A 15,451-nucleotide genomic window follows, 5' to 3' on the forward strand; every position below is an offset into this window, starting at 1 on the left:
CAACTTAAATTTTTAAGTTGAAATTTGTCATTTGACAGGATTTAAAACCCCTTGAAAAAGAAGAAACACTTACTGTTGAACCATAGCTAATCGCCCTAATTTAGGATTTAAATAATATTTGAAGTATGTATAATAGTTATGTATCCAGTAGTTTTTTTTTTTTTATGAAATAAGGTTCGAGTAAAGAAACAAAAGTTTTAAGAACAACTTCTGTTGGGGTAGAGGAGCTGGGCCAAAAAATTATGTATTTATTTAAATTTTAGCATTTTTTTATTTTTATTTAGAACTACTACATGCGCAAACCCCAAATGATAGCGAAGTGCCCTAGTCTTCATCCTCTGTCTCTTCATCATCATCCTCGTTTCCTCCATACCTCCATCCATCCTCTGCATTGTCACGATCCTCTTCCTCGGTTTCTTCACTATCTTCTTCTTCTTCATAAGTCTCATCCTTAAATGTCCAAGGTTTTTTCACTACATTCAATGCGGCAGGTGATGGACTTGAGCCTTTCCGTTGTCTGATTTTTACAGGAGGCATCTTCAAGTTTGGCTTAGACCTGCTGTGTTTCTGACTTTTCCCATTCACACGCTTTCCACTATAAGCATCTTGATCACTGGCTTCATCCATTTCATTGTCAGCATTAGGTGTTGCATTCTCAGCATTCTCATCTGCCATGTGGCCAGGATGCTCTCTTCTCAGATGGAGTTTGAGCTTGTATTCATGGATGTAATCCTTTTCACACCCTTCATAAGGGCAAATGTATGGTCGATCTGATGATGCAGAGCCATAAATCCCTGGAGGAGTCTTGGCATTCTTAGGTATCCTCTCTGGAGGTGTGGCATATTTCACCACTTCTGGAGTCGGATTCTGTAGAATTAAAGAAAATTCTGAGGATCAGAACTAAATTTTCAAGTGATTTAACGTAATACACTAAAAGTCCCCTGTCTGAGCAGTGACTTCATCCATAGTAAGGGATGGCTTGGCCCTTAAAGTGTGGATGGTTCCATGAAAAGAGAGAATATGTTCACGCCATATTACGAGTTGCAATCCAACATGTAAGAACCACATGACATTGATTTGTGTCAAATTGCATCTTTAAACTGAAAATGCAACAAAATTCTTTTCGGTGCAAAGTTTTTGATTCAGATTAGTCCTTCAATGGGGACGAGATTTCCACTACTTATCCATTACTAGCCCACCATTTGTTCCAAAATTCCTCCCAAATACTTGGTTCTCAGGTTACAAGTATAACCCATCAAATTTCCTCACAAGGTTGAATCAATCCCAAACTATAATCTAAATCAATCCAACTATAATCTAAATCAATCCAATTATAATCTAAATCAATCCAATCTGCATTGCATGTGGTATAGTTCTGAGAACTCCAAGCCATTAGGGCATTTGAAATTGTGTTACAACTTTTACTCCAAAATCCAAGGTTTTTTCATCTCTACCTTATCTTGCATACAAAAAGTACTTTATTTTAAAAAATCAATGTCAACAAATGCTAGAGATATGGTATAACATTGAACAGTCAGTGCATCAAGGTACCTTCATCAACAAACATCAGAAATAACTTAAAACATCAAGACAGTAGAAAAGCAAATGCTATCAATTTGTCCAAGAGCATCATGGTACATAGTATATGTTGATAGCCGCTTTAAATGACTTTCAATTAAGAAAGTAAATGAATTGATGCAGAAACAGCTCAACTATTTAACTGTGGAATGGCATGCCAAAAGCATTACAAGTGAATGATTGGAACTTACCTTTTCATGATGAGATGCAATGTGGTTCTTCAGCTTGTATTCATGAGCATATCTCTTTCCACATTCTGAGTATGGACAGATATGATAGTTTTCTTGTGAATGTGTTTTCATGTGTGATCTCAGGTTGAAATCCAAAGAGAATGCCTGAATCAACCAAAATCGAAATTAGACAGAAGTACAGCCCTGAATATTAAGTGATGCATCCACCACAACACAAGTAAAGAAGCCATCTGAAGCACACGATATACAATGATGTAAAACAAGTCATCAATCTGTCACAGATGATAACTCTCACAAGAGCCTAGAACAGTGAACACATCAGTTTTCTGCCTTGGATTCCTGCATAACTTGAACCAACAATTCTCTTTGAACCTCCTAATCATCTGCCAAGTGCAACAATCAACCAACCCTTCCCTGTCCCTTAAAAAAATAAAAATAAAATAAAAAACAGAGAGAAAAAAAGGTTCTTTGACCCATTCAACCTCCAAACCAATTGTCCAAGGCATGTTAAGTTATGAAAAATTGGGAACTTTTTCGAAAAAATTCTCATTGAAAACAGTAATCAGGATTTCTTGCACAAATGTAGCATTTCTCCAACTGATTGTTCCCCTGAATTTGGGAAACACAGTAGATATATTTTTCACAGTTTCCCTTTTTAAGTTGTTCCTTTCTCAATGAAAAATAACACGCAAAGATGAGTCTTTTATTTTTAGATTTTTTTTTTTATATATAACAAGTGGATGCATATCCAATTAAACTCAATATGGAGAACAAAACTGAAATTGGCATGAAAAAAAAAATTTACAACTTAAATGCCTCCAAATTGCTGAGGTTAAAATACAGGTTCAAACTTTAATTGTGGAATTTGGAAAAATCAACAAACTGATTGATAAATGAGAATGAAAAATAATAAGAAACCTGAATGTGAGATAGTAATGGAAGAATTAATTTATGCACACGAGAAACATGAATATCATTCATAGAGAACATAACAATCTAACCATCAAGGTGTCAACTAATTAAAAGAAAAATGTTAGTGGATAGATTTATCACCTTACCACAGCCTTCATGAGGACATATGAAATCTCTTTCCCCTGTATGAATTAAAAAGTGTCTTTTCAACTTGGAACTATCCAAAAATTTCTGCAGCATATACACAACAGTTAAACACCATAATACAAGCTCAGAAAAAGGAAATAGTAAAATGTTTATGAGAATTATAACATTTGAATGTTAAGAATAAAATGAAAAAAAAAAAGCTTGTTTGCTACAAAATTACACTTAAGGATGCATTAGGCTCGATCATTACAGAAATCTATGCTGCATATGTAGGTTAATTGCACAATTTCAACAACAAATAACCTTGAGCACTCTTGTTTTTCCCATTTTCTCTTTCTGATATGTGATTTTGACATCAACTATCAACCTCTTCTAATTATTTCTCCAGCACTCATGAAATTAATAACAAGAAGTTCAAATCCTTGAGGGGTATAGCTCAACTGATCAGACCCGAAGTTTGTTTCCTAGAGGTCACCAATTCGAGTCCCACAAACCTCAGGACCACTAAGGCTTACATGGTCGTTAACTTCAGAGCCCGTGGGATTAGTCGAGGTGCGCACAAGCTAGCTTAAACACTCATGTTAATTAAAAAAAAAAAAAAAGAAATTCAGTGTCAGGTTGTAAGTAGTTGACCTCCAACATGATTTGTCAAAATTCCAACTGAATGTGTTCTCTCAAGCTTTCCCTCTCAGCTTAACAGAAATTACCGTCATGGGGACATTCCAAAATCATAATGAGACCTCATCATAAGGAACACAAATGTTGAACCATGAAAGTAAACAACACTGGCTTTCATGGTAGCAGTAGTTGTAGCTTCTACAGGCATAAATAATCCAGAGTCACCAAAACCATGTTACTTATCATTCATTTTTTCACCACTTCACAGCTGCTCAAGAATACTTAAAACAGTTCTTCTATGATTTGAATTAGAAGTGTAGTGTGTCCTCTCTTCACTGCCTAAATATTTCAAATGCCTCATGATGTTGACATTTCATCACTATTTCTCTTCTCAAATTGCAAAGTATATATACAAACACTCAAAGGTTTCACCACACAAACATAATATCTTCAAGAAACAAAATAAAACCAAAAAAGTTTAAGTTAAGCACCTTTCCGCATCCATCATAGTGACAAACATATTGTCTCTCTCCATGTATATGAGAATGCTTCCTCAAAGCACCTGCATCAATAAAGGTCTTTCCACACCCTTCAAAACTGCAAAGGAAAAGAACCTCAGTAGTAGGCTCTGGTTCTGGCTCTGGTGCTGGGGGCTCTTTTGCCTTCTCTCTCAAGGCATTTAATTGGTTCTCTAACGTAACAGAACAAAGAACATAGTTAGGTAGGATTAGCATATCAAAATTCATTCAACTGAGAAACCTCTCAACAACTTCTATCTTCTTCCATAACTGCAAGAAGGCTCTACAAAACAAAACCTCAGGTAAGCAAATTAATTGCCAAGTCTTACGTCATCTGCATTGAAATGTGATATTGATTAAAGAAGACAAAGGCATATACTTCAAACATAAAACATGAAGCAAATTTAATGATTCTCCATAGATTTGCACAAAGAAAAACATTATATTCTGTTAAGAAAAACAAATGTGATCACTTAAAAAGGAAATGTACTAACATAATTTACCTGTTACCCATTTGAAAAGAGAACACCTTCCACCAGTTGCAACCACATCCTGAGGCACCCTGAGACAACAGAAGCAAAATCGATCAGATTGTTGGGATTGGACAATTCATCAACCCATGTTCCAAAAAAGAAACACCTAACCCAAGTTTTCAAAGAAACCAAACAGAAAGCTATAAGAAAAGAAAAGACGAATTCAGTAAACAAGAAAAATAATAAAAATCGAGTCTTTTGGCTCCTAATTGAAAAACCCAAAATGCATAACAATGAAAAGAAAGAAATATAATTGTACAGCGGACAGGAATTGAGAAAAAGAAGAGAATTAGAGGAATTACCATTCTTTGAACCATTTAACAGCAGGAGTCTTTGATCTGATAATGGGGCGTCTCTCAAATATATTGTGAGTGAACTGATGATGATGATGATGATGAGCCTCCATGTTTTTCTTCAATGGCAGCAATAGATAATTTGAATAAAACTTGGGTTAGGGTTAGGGATAAGGAGATAGAGAGAAGATATGGAGCATGCATGGACAATAGAGCTTCGACCGTGTCCCTGTTTCTCAAGGAAAGCCGAGACATGTTGGATGACTCCCTAATCGACTTTCTATGTGTTAACTACAACTCGGTACCCTGAATATGACAGGGATGTCCAATTAGTCTCTAAACAATAAGTTCTTTCTATTTTATTTTATTTTTTCGAAACCCTGCCCGTCCATGTCTCAACGCACCAAGCCAGCCAGGTTTATAGGAGTGTTTGGTATTGAATTTCAAATTATTTTTTAAAAAAGTTTAAAATATATATTTTAGTTTATTTAATTTATTTTGATGTTTTAATATTAGAAATAAATTTTAAAAAATATAAAAAATTATTTTAATATCTTCATAAAAGAATTATATTTTAAAAATTAACCACTACCCTACTTATAATTTACCACATTTTAAAAATTATCTTTAAAATGTGTTTAGGATTATGGTAATGGTGATGATTTAAAGTATTTTTTATTTAGAAATATATTAAAATAAAAAAAATTTAATTTTAAAAAAATATTTTTAATATTAGTAAATTAAAATGATTTGAAAATATAAAAAAAATTATTTAAAAAAAAATAAAATTTCAACAATCACGTTCCGAAACGGGCAAGAAACAAAACAAGTTCACAGCCTTTCAAGTTTGAGTTTTTTCACTAACAGATATGGATTCATTCAAAAACAACACTTCCACCAGTATCTGCAACCATGGATCTTGCCGAGACTCCACATACTGGACGTGTAAAATTCATCTTGGATCTCTCAAAATATACAGGTGAATCCAACTCCTTGTCAAGAATAACCGGGAGAATCAATGAATTCATGTGACAGCACACCTATTCAGTACTATTAAAGAACCTTAGCCGATACCCATGGAAGTTATCAGCTAAACCCATCTTATATAGTGCAAAAATCCCGAAAACTCTTAGCCGGGGTGGTCCCTTTGTGACTATGAATTCTGCGTGGTAAGTGGGAAAAAGGAGGAGAAAAAAAGGGTTAAACCAAGTAGTTTGATCATGCAAAGGGTTACTCCTCCTGCATTACCATGTATTTGGCAACAATAATCCTCAAGAAACTTCACAGCCACGGGTGCATCTTTACCATTCATCAAGAAAACCCCAACAGGTTGTCTTCATCATTCCATATTGACTCTGTAGATGTTAACATTGTTTTTCTTTTATGTAACATGTTTAGCTGTAACATGTATCTTTGTGAATTGTTTTTGTCTGTCTGCCTGCCATGGGCATGGGGCACTCGCTCACTTCGAAGGAAAAGAAGTAAGAATACATGGTGGCACAAGGAATGGAACTGCTAATCTCCTCCTTGTTGGCGCGCACGTTACCACTAATCCAGTGGGCCTCTTGCGTCTGTGTGTGTGATTGAGTGAACTGCTGATCAACAATCGACAACTGACTCTACTGCATCTAGGTTTAATTGATTACAGTCTGTAACTGCGATGGTTTATGTTTTTTTGAGTGTTTTGTGTATAAAAAAGTATTAAAATGATGTTGTTTTAAGGTTTTGTCAATAGTTTTATATGTTAGTGTTAAAAACAATAATAAAAAAAACAACATTTTAATATTTTATCAATTAGGAAACATTATACATAACGTTATCAAACATTCACTTCCTAAAGTTCTAATAAAACCTCATATTAAAATATGTGATCAAGAATTGAGATTAAAAGCTAGGCCACTCAAACAGGTTCCTTATGATAATTACATAATTGAGTGCACCCCACCAATGCAATAGAACACGTATAATATAAAAGGATATGGGACAAGAAAGTGGAAGCATACATATATATTTGTAACTTCACCATGGAATGACAGGGCATCAAACCAACCTTTGTTGCTGTAAGCTTCGCGCACCAACTTTTGGCAATCTTCTGCTTGGACTACTTGCGCTGCAGGTTGATTGTTCACTAAAAGACACACCAGTCGTGTAACCAAAAATAGAACTGTGTAAACCATTGGTGTGAGTGATAAAGACTTAGAACTAAAGAGTGGCTAAGTGGTAAAGATTGGAATTAAAGAGTTTGCTCTCTGTAGTCTCAGGTTCAAGTTCTTGGTTGCTTATATGATAGCCACTGGAGATTTACATGGTCGTTAACTTTAATACCCGTGGAATTAGTCGTGATACGCGCAAGCTGGCCCGGACCCCCACGATAAATTAAAAAAAAAAATTCGGTGGACCGCCCCTTGACTGGTCTAGTTGATTGAACCAACCTTGACCAAGATGATTCAATTTTGTGTGATATTAGCCAATATCTCCCATAAATATACCTTCCCTTTTGAAATTTTACTGTGTAGATTATCACATTTTTCCTCCTGCCATTGCTTAAGAAACTTTCTCGGCCTTCTCATTAGCATCACACTCCTCATGAGACTTGTCCAACTGGGGATTTTTACTCTTCCAACCAAGCAATTCTTATCCATCCCCATAACAATTTCACTAATTGATGGACGGTTTTCTTCCTTGCATGAGACACAACGCGATGCTACATATAACAAGTGCTTAATCGTGCCCTCCATGAATGTTGGCAAAGCGATTCTCGCGTCACATATTTCCATCAATCTTTGCTTCTCAATCAATGGCACTGCCCAATCAACTATTGAAGCCGGCCGCCTAGAAACATCGATCGCTTTTTGACAGCTAACGATCTCTAACAAAACAACTCCATAGCTGAAAACATCATTCTTGGTGCTTAGTTTGCTAGGTGTGGTGTAACAAGGATCCAAGTACCCAATAGTGCCAGCCGGTTGAGTCTCGTGATCAGGGCTTGATGATGAATCCACGCGCAGCACAGCAAGTCCAAAATCCGCCAACTTAGCCTTCCAATTTAAATCAAACAAAACATTAGCAGATTTAATGTCTCTGTGAATAACCAAAGGCTTGCCCTCGTGAAGGAATTGGATTGCCCTTGCGATTTGGATAGCAATTTCTACTCGTTTAGGCCATGATGGTGGAGTGGCATCAACATGCAACAAGTCATGGAGAGAACCGCAAGGCATGTACTCCATAACCAAAAGCCTGTTCTTCTCCTTGAAAGTTGAGTAGTGATCATCATCATGACTCGTTCCAAGAAAGTTGATGACATAAGGACTTTCACGTAGGGAGGATAAAACACATATTTCATTCTCAAGCTTCTTGGAGTTGTCAATAGAGACATGGTCACTGCCAACAGATGATTTCTTGATCGCAACAAGCTTGTTTTCTTCAAGTGTGCCCTTGTAGACTGATCCATGGCTTCCTTTTCCTAGGAGTCTTGAAGGAGAGAAGCTTCCAGTTGCCTTTACAAGTTCCTTATAGTCAAGCTCCACCATCGATCTTTCTTGTTCTTTTCTGTTCGTTAACAAGCACTTGCTAGGTGTGAAAGAAACTGAAGTGAAACAAAGAAAGAAAACAAGTACTACTGGCTCAAGCTGGTTGGTTGAAGGGGAAAGTGGGGGCTTCCTGGAGTTGGAAAATGGAAAGGAAAAGGTGTTGTAGAAGGCAGAGAATAAAGGGAGCTTTGGGTGGCATGAAAAGGATAAATATAATGGAAGAATTATTGAAGAAAGGAAAAGATAGTAAGAGATAGAGAGAAAGTTGGAGAAAAGCAAAAGCAGCGCTGTCCTAGTTAAAAGAAACGCTTCTGACGAGGGATGAGACCCCGTCGGTCGTTTTGTTCCCCACCACTCTTTCATTTTATTTATTATTTATTTAGAAGATGCTAGATGATTCACGTGTACTATCGGTCACATTAAATTTAAAAAAAAATAAAAAGAAAAATTTAAATATTAATTTTTCATTTTTTCTAATAAATAACTATATAAAAAATAAATTATAAAATTTAATTTTTAATCATTCGTATCAGACTAATATTAATAAAAAAATTTATAAAAAAATTAATTAAAAAATAACATAAAAGATAAGTTAAGTTAACCATTATGCATTATTACCAAGTTATGAAACTAAAATAATCTAATAAAAAAAATAAAAAAAATTATAAAAGCTAATTTTCAATTCAACACAATATTAATTAATAAAATAAAAAAATAATTAAAAATATAAAAAATATAAGTTAATTAGGTTAACTCACGGCCTAGATCATGAGACATGGACAATCTAATAAAAAACAAGTTCTATGTTGAAGGACTCGAGACTCTGAGACTAATATAAACTCTAAAAAAGAAAAAAAATAATAACATGATTTAATTAAGGTTAAAGTATCAAAGTTCATGATCTTAATCTTAAGATCAAGATATTCTCATAAAAAATAAATTATGATAAATTATAAAACTTAATTCACAAGCGATCCAATATTAAATAATAAAATTAAATCAAATAATTAAATAAAATATATATAAAATAACTCAAGTTAATTCGTTAAGCATTATTCTCATGTCATGAGATCATTACGATCCAATAAAAAGTAAACAAAATAAATCATGAAATTTAATTTTTAAGAGACTCCACATACTGGACGTGTAAAATTCATCTTGGATCTCTCAAAATATACAGGTGAATCCAACTCCTTGTCAAGAATAACCGGGAGAATCAATGAATTCATGTGACAGCACACCTATTCAGTACTATTAAAGAACCTTAGCCGATACCCATGGAAGTTATCAGCTAAACCCATCTTATATAGTGCAAAAATCCCGAAAACTCTTAGCCGGGGTGGTCCCTTTGTGACTATGAATTCTGCGTGGTAAGTGGGAAAAAGGAGGAGAAAAAAAGGGTTAAACCAAGTAGTTTGATCATGCAAAGGGTTACTCCTCCTGCATTACCATGTATTTTGAAACAATAATCCTCAAGAAACTTCACAGCCACGGTTGCATCTTGACCATCTGCGGATTCTTGTCTTTCAAATCCTCCAACTATTGCGGTTCTCTTAATTAATAATATAAATTACATCAAATAATATTAATTTAATAATTTTAAATTTTAAATTAAATTAGTTAATTAATATGATATTAAAGTTTTAATAACTATGGGATTATGAATTTAAATATTATTATTTTTATTGATTTAATAAAATTAAATATAAGGTGATGAAAACTTTACAGATTTCAAATTTAAAGAATTGTTTTTAAGAGAGTATAATATAAAATAATATAAATTATATTTTAAAATTTCAATTATCTAACTGTTTAAATTTTTTAATTGAATTTTTATCATCTGCCCTTTAAAAAAAATTAATTTATATCAATATTGAATGTTTGGAAATGCAATAACTACTTTATTTTTTTAGTGTTTTTTAATGTTTACCAAATATACTTTATTAACATCATGTAAATTCGCAGGTTCAAGAATATGAAAACCAATACATTTTTCTGCAATCGATTCAGTCTCTTTCAAAGGAACCACTGCCTTAATTAGATGGATTAGGATCATTTTCTTGGAAATCTTGATTAACCACTACATTAGTTATCATATCATTCATCAAGAAAACCCCAACAGGTTGTCTTCATCATTCCATATTGACTCCGTAGATGTTAACATTGTTTTTCTTTTATGTAACGTGTTTAGCTGTAACATGTATCTTTGTGAGTTGTTTTTGTCTGTCTGCCTGCCATGGGCATGGGGCACTCGCTCACTTCGAAGGAAAAGAAGTAAGAATACATGGTGGCACAAGGAATGGAACTGCTAATCTCCTCCTTGTTGGCGCGCACGTTACCACTAATCCAGTGGGCCTCTTGCGTCTGTGTGTGTGATTGAGTGAACTGCTGATCAACAATCGACAACTGACTCTACTGCATCTAGGTTTAATTGATTACAGTCTGTAACTGCGATGGTTTATGTTTTTTTGAGTGTTTTGTGCATAAAAAAGTATTAAAATGATGTTGTTTTAAGGTTTTGTCAATAGTTTTATATGTTAGTGTTAAAAACAATAATAAAAAAAACAACATTTTAATATTTTATCAATTAGGAAACATTATACATAACGTTATCAAACATTCACTTCCTAAAGTTCTAATAAAACCTCATATTAAAATATGTGATCAAGAATTGAGATTAAAAGCTAGGCCACTCAAACAGGTTCCTTATGATAATTACATAATTGAGTGCACCCCACCAATGCAATAGAACACGTATAATATAAAAGGATATGGGACAAGAAAGTGGAAGCATACATATATATTTGTAACTTCACCATGGAATGACAGGGCATCAAACCAACCTTTGTTGCTGTAAGCTTCGCGCACCAACTTTTGGCAATCTTCTGCTTGGACTACTTGCGCTGCAGGTTGATTGTTCACTAAAAGACACACCAGTCGTGTAACCAAAAATAGAACTGTAGAACTGTGTAAACTATTGGTGGCTAAGTGATAAAGACTTGGAATTAAAGGATTTGCTCCTTGTGCTTTCAGGTTCAAGTTCTTGGTTGCTCATATGATAGCCACTAGAGGCTTACATGATCATTAACTTCAAGACTCGTGGGATTAGTCATGATGCGTGCAAACTGGCTCGGATATCCACGTTAATCTAAAAAAAAAACTGGATGACCAGCCCCTTGACTGGTCTAGTTGATTGAACCAACTTGACCAAGATGATTCAATTTTGTGTGATATTAGCCAATATCTCCCATAAATATACCTTCCCTTTTGAAATTTTACTGTGTAGATTATCACATTTTTCCTCCTGCCATTGCTTAAGAAACTTTCTCGGCCTTCTCATTAGCATCACACTCCTCATGAGACTTGTCCAACTGGGGATTTTTACTCTTCCAACCAAGCAATTCTTATCCATCCCCATAACAATTTCACTAATTGATGGACGGCTTTCTTCCTTGCATGAGACACAACGCGATGCTACATATAACAAGTGCTTAATCGTGCCCTCCATGAATGTTGGCAAAGCGATTCTCGCGTCACATATTTCCATCAATCTTTGCTTCTCAATCAATGGCACTGCCCAATCAACTATTGAAGCCGGCCGCCTAGAAACATCGATCGCTTTTTGACAGCTAACGATCTCTAACAAAACAACTCCATAGCTGAAAACATCATTCTTGGTGCTTAGTTTGCTAGGTGTGGTGTAACAAGGATCCAAGTACCCAATAGTGCCAGCCGGTTGAGTCTCGTGATCAGGGCTTGATGATGAATCCACGCGCAGCACAGCAAGTCCAAAATCGGCCAACTTAGCCTTCCAATTTAAATCAAACAAAACATTAGCAGATTTAATGTCTCTGTGAATAACCAAAGGCTTGCCCTCGTGAAGGAATTGGATTGCCCTTGCGATTTGGATAGCAATTTCTACTCGTTTAGGCCATGATGGTGGAGTGGCATCAACATGCAACAAGTCATGGAGAGAACCGCAAGGCATGTACTCCATAACCAAAAGCCTGTTCTTCTCCTTGCAAGTTGAGTAGTGATCATCATCATGACTCGTTCCAAGAAAGTTGATGACATAAGGACTTTCACGTAGGGAGGATAAAACACATATTTCATTCTCAAGCTTCTTGGAGTTGTCAATAGAGACATGGTCACTGCCAACAGATGATTTCTTGATCGCAACAAGCTTATTTTCTTCAAGTGTGCCCTTGTAGATTGATCCATGGCTTCCTTTTCCTAGGAGTCTTGAAGGAGAGAAGCTTCCAGTTGCCTTTACAAGTTCCTTATAGTCAAGCTCCACCATCGATCTTTCTTGTTCTTTTCTGTTCGTTAACAAGCACTTGCTAGGTGTGAAAGAAACTGAAGTGAAACAAAGAAAGAAAACAAGTACTACTGGCTCAAGCTGGTTGGTTGAAGGGGAAAGTGGGGGCTTCCTGGAGTTGGAAAATGGAAAGGAAAAGGTGTTGTAGAAGGCAGAGAATAAAGGGAGCTTTGGGTGGCATGAAAAGGATAAATATAATGGAAGAATTATTGAAGAAAGGAAAAGATAGTAAGAGATAGAGAGAAAGTTGGAGAAAAGCAAAAGCAGCGCTGTCCTAGTTAAAAGAAACGCTTCTGACGAGGGATGAGACCCCGTCGGTCGTTTTGTTCCCCACCACTCTTTCATTTTATTTATTATTTATTTAGAAGATGCTAGATGATTCACCTGTACTATCGGTCATATTAAATTTAAAAAAAAAATAAAAAGAAAAATTTTAATATTAATTTTTCATTTTTTCTAATAAATAACTATATAAAAAATAAATTATAAAATTTAATTTTTAATCATTCGTATCGGACTAATATTAATAATAAAATTTATAAAAAATTTAATTAAAAAATAACATAAAAGATAAGTTAAGTTAACCTGAGTTAACCATTATGCATTATTACCAAGTTATGAAACTAAAATAATCTAATAAAAAAAATAAAAAAAATTATAAAAGCTAATTTTCAATTCAACACAATATTAATTAATAAAATAAAAAAATAATTAAAAATATAAAAAATATAAGTTAATTAGGTTAACTCACGGCCTAGATCATGAGACATGGACAATCTAATAAAAAACAAGTTCTATGTTGAAGGACTGGAGACTCACGTAATGAGACTAATATAAACTCTTAAAAAGAAAAAAATAATAACATAATTTAATTAAGGTTAAAGTATCAAAACTCATGACCTTAATCTTAAGACCAAGATATTCTCATAAAAAATAAATTATGATAAATTATAAAACTTAATTCACAATCGATCCAAAATTGAATAAAATAATTAAATAAAATAATTAAATAAAATAATTAAATAAAATATATATAAAATAACTCAAGTTAACTCAGGTTAATCCGTTAAGCATTATTCTCATGTTATGAGATCATTACGATCCAATAAAAAGTAAACAAAATAAATCATGAAATTTAATTTTTAATCAAATTAATATTAAATAATGAAACTGGAAGAAAATAAAATCTGAGTCAACTGAGTTAAGTCGTCGAACCAGGTTAATACGTCAAATCTGGTATTTATATCATAAGAGTGTGATCCTAATAAAAAAAATCTAATATTAAAAAATTAAATTAAAAAAAAATATTAATTAAAAAAAAATAAACAAAATAAAGCATTATTCTAATGAATGAATAGTACTTTGTAAGAAGAAGTATAATAAAACTCTCTATTTTTTTAATTTATAATTAATTTAAAGTCAATATCTTTCGAGAAATATATTATTATCAGTTTAACCACCCTTAATTTATATTAATTTTAATTAATATATAAATATCACTATTATTTTTAAGGGGAAGATTGTCTGGTTTTTAAGGCAAAACTATCATATTTCATTTTATTTTATGATGGGTATTTAAAGGTTAAAAACTATAGGAATTAATTCTAGTATTTGATAAAAATAATCCTCTAACTTTTAATTTTAGTTTTTTTATTTTTTATTTTTCACAATCAATAAAATTAAATTTTTTTTTTTGCAAGATCGAGAACCAACTAAATATTAAGAAATTATTTTAAGACTATAATAATCTAACAAAAAAATAATAAGAAATAAACATCAAGTGGAATCCCTAATAAAAGAAAGAAAAATAGTTAAGGCTGGAGTAAAAAAAAAACATGACCAAAAAAGAAATTGTTTTTTGATGAAGGTTCATTTGTAAATTTTGGTCCCTCATTTTTATTTTTTTTACAAGAACTCAAACCAAGTTCTTTTTCACAAAATTAAAAACCGATATAACATTAAACCAATTTGGCCACAAGATGCAACCGAGTTCATATCGAGCACTTGGGGCTGGTATAGCACAATGGCTCATGCCCTCCCCCCTTAGTCTCATCACCATCAACTCTCCCTGATTCAATCTGTAGGCAGCCTCATTCGGCAATGAAGCTCCAGGAACAAGGTCTCCATGTTGCTGAATTTGTCTCATAAATGGCAGACTCAAAGGAATCTCGCCAAAAACATCTTCAAATTCTTTCAGCAATGGTTGAACTTGAACAAGCTCGTTATTATCATTTGAAACAATTTCATTCTCTTCTACAATCAACAATGCAAATAATTCTTATTTTCTAAAGTTAATCCTTTCAAATTAAGAACTGGTTAGGAACAACTACAAGAATTTTTAAATTTACCGACGGAATATTATATTCCGTCGGTAGTTAGACATAATGTCTATCGAGATGATTTTTAACAACAAATTCACAAATAGTCATTGTTCATTGAAAAAAATCTCATCAACAATTCCTGTGTTATCTATAATTTTATAGGTAAAATAATCATCAATAGATTTACAAATGAAATAAACACATCAAATGATAATATATATATATATATATATAATTTTATTGGTGATTTTTTTAATATTATCAATAAAATTAAATCATGAATGATTAAACATGGCAATGATTATAGTAATTCTTTCTCAATTTTCTGAAATATACTAACAAACTTAATCTATTAATAAAACCATTAATAGTATTTAAAAAATATTCAGTTAAAAAAAAAAACATTATATCGCGTGTCACCGTAAAATACTTAATGCCTTTAAGTTTTCTTTTTTTAGCTCCTTCATGCAATTGATCCAACATATATGAACA

General features: G+C 33.3%; 3 protein-coding genes across 3 annotated transcripts; all 3 read right to left on the reverse strand.

The window, feature by feature from the left end:
* Window positions 1-228: 228 nt before the first annotated feature.
* Window positions 229-5,034, reverse strand: YY1 (zinc finger (C2H2 type) family protein). Its single transcript, XM_011030006.1, has 6 exons — window positions 4,800-5,034; window positions 4,468-4,526; window positions 3,938-4,137; window positions 2,823-2,912; window positions 1,770-1,913; window positions 229-867 (listed from the first exon to the last, which is right to left on the reverse strand). Exons 1-6 carry the CDS (start codon window positions 4,901-4,903, stop codon window positions 325-327), a joined length of 1,140 nt encoding a protein of 379 aa, XP_011028308.1. The 5' UTR covers window positions 4,904-5,034; the 3' UTR covers window positions 229-324.
* Window positions 5,035-6,625: 1,591 nt separating this feature from the next.
* LOC105128377 (serine/threonine-protein kinase-like protein At5g23170) lies at window positions 6,626-8,655 on the reverse strand. The gene is made up of 2 exons (XM_011030007.1): window positions 7,184-8,655; window positions 6,626-6,958 (listed from the first exon to the last, which is right to left on the reverse strand). Exon 1 carries the CDS (start codon window positions 8,318-8,320, stop codon window positions 7,238-7,240), a length of 1,083 nt encoding a protein of 360 aa, XP_011028309.1. The 5' UTR covers window positions 8,321-8,655; the 3' UTR covers window positions 6,626-6,958; window positions 7,184-7,237.
* A 2,652-nt stretch (window positions 8,656-11,307) lies between these two features.
* Window positions 11,308-12,960, reverse strand: LOC105128378 (serine/threonine-protein kinase-like protein At5g23170). Its single transcript, XM_011030008.1, has one exon. It carries the CDS (start codon window positions 12,618-12,620, stop codon window positions 11,538-11,540), a length of 1,083 nt encoding a protein of 360 aa, XP_011028310.1. The 5' UTR covers window positions 12,621-12,960; the 3' UTR covers window positions 11,308-11,537.
* Window positions 12,961-15,451: the final 2,491 nt, after the last annotated feature.

The sequence above is a fragment of the Populus euphratica genome, unplaced genomic scaffold (genome assembly GCF_000495115.2).
Source record: "Populus euphratica unplaced genomic scaffold, PopEup_1.0 scaffold14.1, whole genome shotgun sequence".
In the NCBI taxonomy this organism is placed as follows: Eukaryota; Viridiplantae; Streptophyta; class Magnoliopsida; order Malpighiales; family Salicaceae; genus Populus; species Populus euphratica.

What these genes read in the sequence shown, in the direction of transcription:
- YY1 (XM_011030006.1), bottom strand. Translation starts at nt 4,903, where the DNA reads ATGGAGGCTCATCATCATCATCATCATCAGTTCACTCACAATATATTT. An exon ending in TCTTTTCAAATGGGTAACAG is followed by an intron (nt 4,138 to 4,467) that starts GTAAATTATGTT and finishes CTGTTACGTTAG; the next exon opens with AGAACCAATTAAATGCCTTG. An exon ending in ACTATGATGGATGCGGAAAG is followed by an intron (nt 2,913 to 3,937) that starts GTGCTTAACTTA and finishes TATATGCTGCAG; the next exon opens with AAATTTTTGGATAGTTCCAA.
- LOC105128377 (XM_011030007.1), bottom strand. Translation starts at nt 8,320, where the DNA reads ATGGTGGAGCTTGACTATAAGGAACTTGTAAAGGCAACTGGAAGCTTC.
- LOC105128378 (XM_011030008.1), bottom strand. Translation starts at nt 12,620, where the DNA reads ATGGTGGAGCTTGACTATAAGGAACTTGTAAAGGCAACTGGAAGCTTC.